At 59.3% G+C, this 1,918-nt stretch overlaps 1 protein-coding gene across 1 annotated transcript; it reads right to left on the reverse strand.

Annotated features, from left to right (window-relative positions):
• Positions 1 to 17: 17 nt before the first annotated feature.
• Positions 18 to 1,423, reverse strand: MRPS18B (mitochondrial ribosomal protein S18B; the record flags this gene model as incomplete). Its single annotated transcript, XM_027910995.1, has 6 exons — positions 1,211 to 1,423; positions 1,024 to 1,121; positions 654 to 722; positions 318 to 384; positions 151 to 210; positions 18 to 56 (listed from the first exon to the last, which is right to left on the reverse strand). Coding segments are annotated over exons 1-6 (511 nt in total), but the record flags the coding sequence as incomplete, so codon positions are not given.
• Positions 1,424 to 1,918: the final 495 nt, after the last annotated feature.

The following is a 1,918-nucleotide window of genomic DNA, read 5'->3' on the forward strand; positions in this document are numbered from 1 at the left end:
GTTGGAAAAGTCCTCGCGGGGGGTGGGCACGTAGGGGACCTGCAGCCACAGCAGCCCTGGGGGGAGGGAGGTGGGGAGGGGCCGGTGAGGGGGTCTGGGGGGGCACCCAGGGGTGCCAAGCCCCCACCCCGACGCCCTGAGGGCTCTCACCGTGGTCCTGGGCCTGAGCGATGGCCTTGGATAGGAGCTTGTGCTGCCTCATGCAGACCCCTGGGGAAGGGGGGGACACGGTCAGTGACCCCCCGAGGCGCCCCCAGGGCCCCCCAGCACACAGGGGGCCCTCCCCGTACCCCCCAGTGCTCCCAGTTCCGCCTCACCGGTGTGTGTGGGGTGGAAAACAACCCCCGAGTGCGGGCAAATAAACTGATCCAGGAGCTTCACGTTCTGGAGGAGAAAAGAAAGAGGGAAAACTGAGGAAAAGAGGGAAAAGAAAGGGAGGAGAGGGAAAAGGGGAGCAGAAGAGGAAAACAGGGAGGAAAAATGGTGGCAAATACAAGAAAATCGGAGTTAAAAAAGGGAAAAGGGAGAAAAATGAGGGAAGCGGAAGGAGAAAGAGATAAAGGGAGGAGAAGAAGCGGGGAAAATACGTGAAAAGAAGAGAAAAAAGAGGGGATAAAAAGGAGGGAAAAGGGGTGGGAGAAAGAGGCACTGACCCGGAAGTCGACGAGCAGGTTGCGGTCCCGGCAGATGGGACACGGGTTCCCCACCGGCTTCCCCCGGCGCTGGGAGTGACACACGGTCAGGGGGGCCTCCCAGTACATCCCAGTGCCCACCCAGTACCCCCAGACATGAGACTCTGCCTCCCCCACCCTCCAGTCCCTCCCAGTGCCCCCCAGTCCCCTCTGAATCCCCTTCCAGTGCCCCCACAGTTCCCACCCCAGTCCCTCCCAATCCTCTCCCAGTGCCCCCCAGTGCATCCCAGTTCCCCCTCATCCCCCCCCAATCCCCTCTGAGTCCCTCTCCATTCCCCTTCCGTCCCCCAGTGCCCCCCGCCAAGTCCCTCCCAGTATCCCCCAGTCTGACCAGGCAGGCCTTGCGGGTGCGCTGGGGGGGGACGGATCCCTTGTGGTTGCGCCGGTACCCGAACCAGACGGGCCTGTCCCCATAGGTCAGCCGGTACTCTGCGATGGAGGGACAGTTTGGGGGGATTGGGGACCCCCTGAGACCCCCCAAACCCCTCTGAGACCCCCCAAGCACCCCCCCCAGGTACCTTCACTCTCCAGGTACTCCCAGGGCCGCTCCAGGTACTTGGACGGGGGCTCTTTGGGGGCTTTGGAGTCCTCGGGGGCTTTGGGGGCTTCCTGGGAGCTGCAGAGCCGGGGGTGGTTCTGGCAGAGGGGATTTATGACGTCATATCCCCAAGCTCTGACGTCATGGGGTTGTGGCATCACCACCCCAAGAGTGATGATGTCACTAGACCTGTGACATCATAACCCGCCTAGCAATGGTGTCGTGTGGGTTATGATGTCATAACCTCCACAGAATTGATTCTATAGAAGTTATGATCTCATATTGCCATTTTATAGCATTAATGGTATGAGATTATCATTATAACACACTAATGCAACAGTGATGGCATAAAACCCCCAAAGTGGTGATATCACAGAGCTTATGACATCATAACACTCATGACGATGATGTCATATGGGTATTAAATTCATAACCCCACAAGCATAATATCACCAGGGCTGCCCTACCCCCTGCCCCCCAAAACCCCATTCATGGGTGGTGACATGTAAACACGTCCCCCGGTGACGTCACACTCCGCTTCTCCTCCAAAACCCAACCGAACTGCATCCACTGACATGACGTCATCGCCCGCATCGCGATGACGTAATGCCCCTCTAAACCCCGCCCCTTCCCGAGCGCTGCTGGCGCCCCCTAACGGAGCACCGCCGCCGCCCGGTAACGTCACTAA

The sequence above is a fragment of the Empidonax traillii genome, unplaced genomic scaffold (assembly GCF_003031625.1).
Source record: "Empidonax traillii isolate 1590-97213 ecotype Southwest subspecies unplaced genomic scaffold, ASM303162v1 scaffold5672:size7490, whole genome shotgun sequence".
Taxonomy (NCBI): Eukaryota; Metazoa; Chordata; class Aves; order Passeriformes; family Tyrannidae; genus Empidonax; species Empidonax traillii.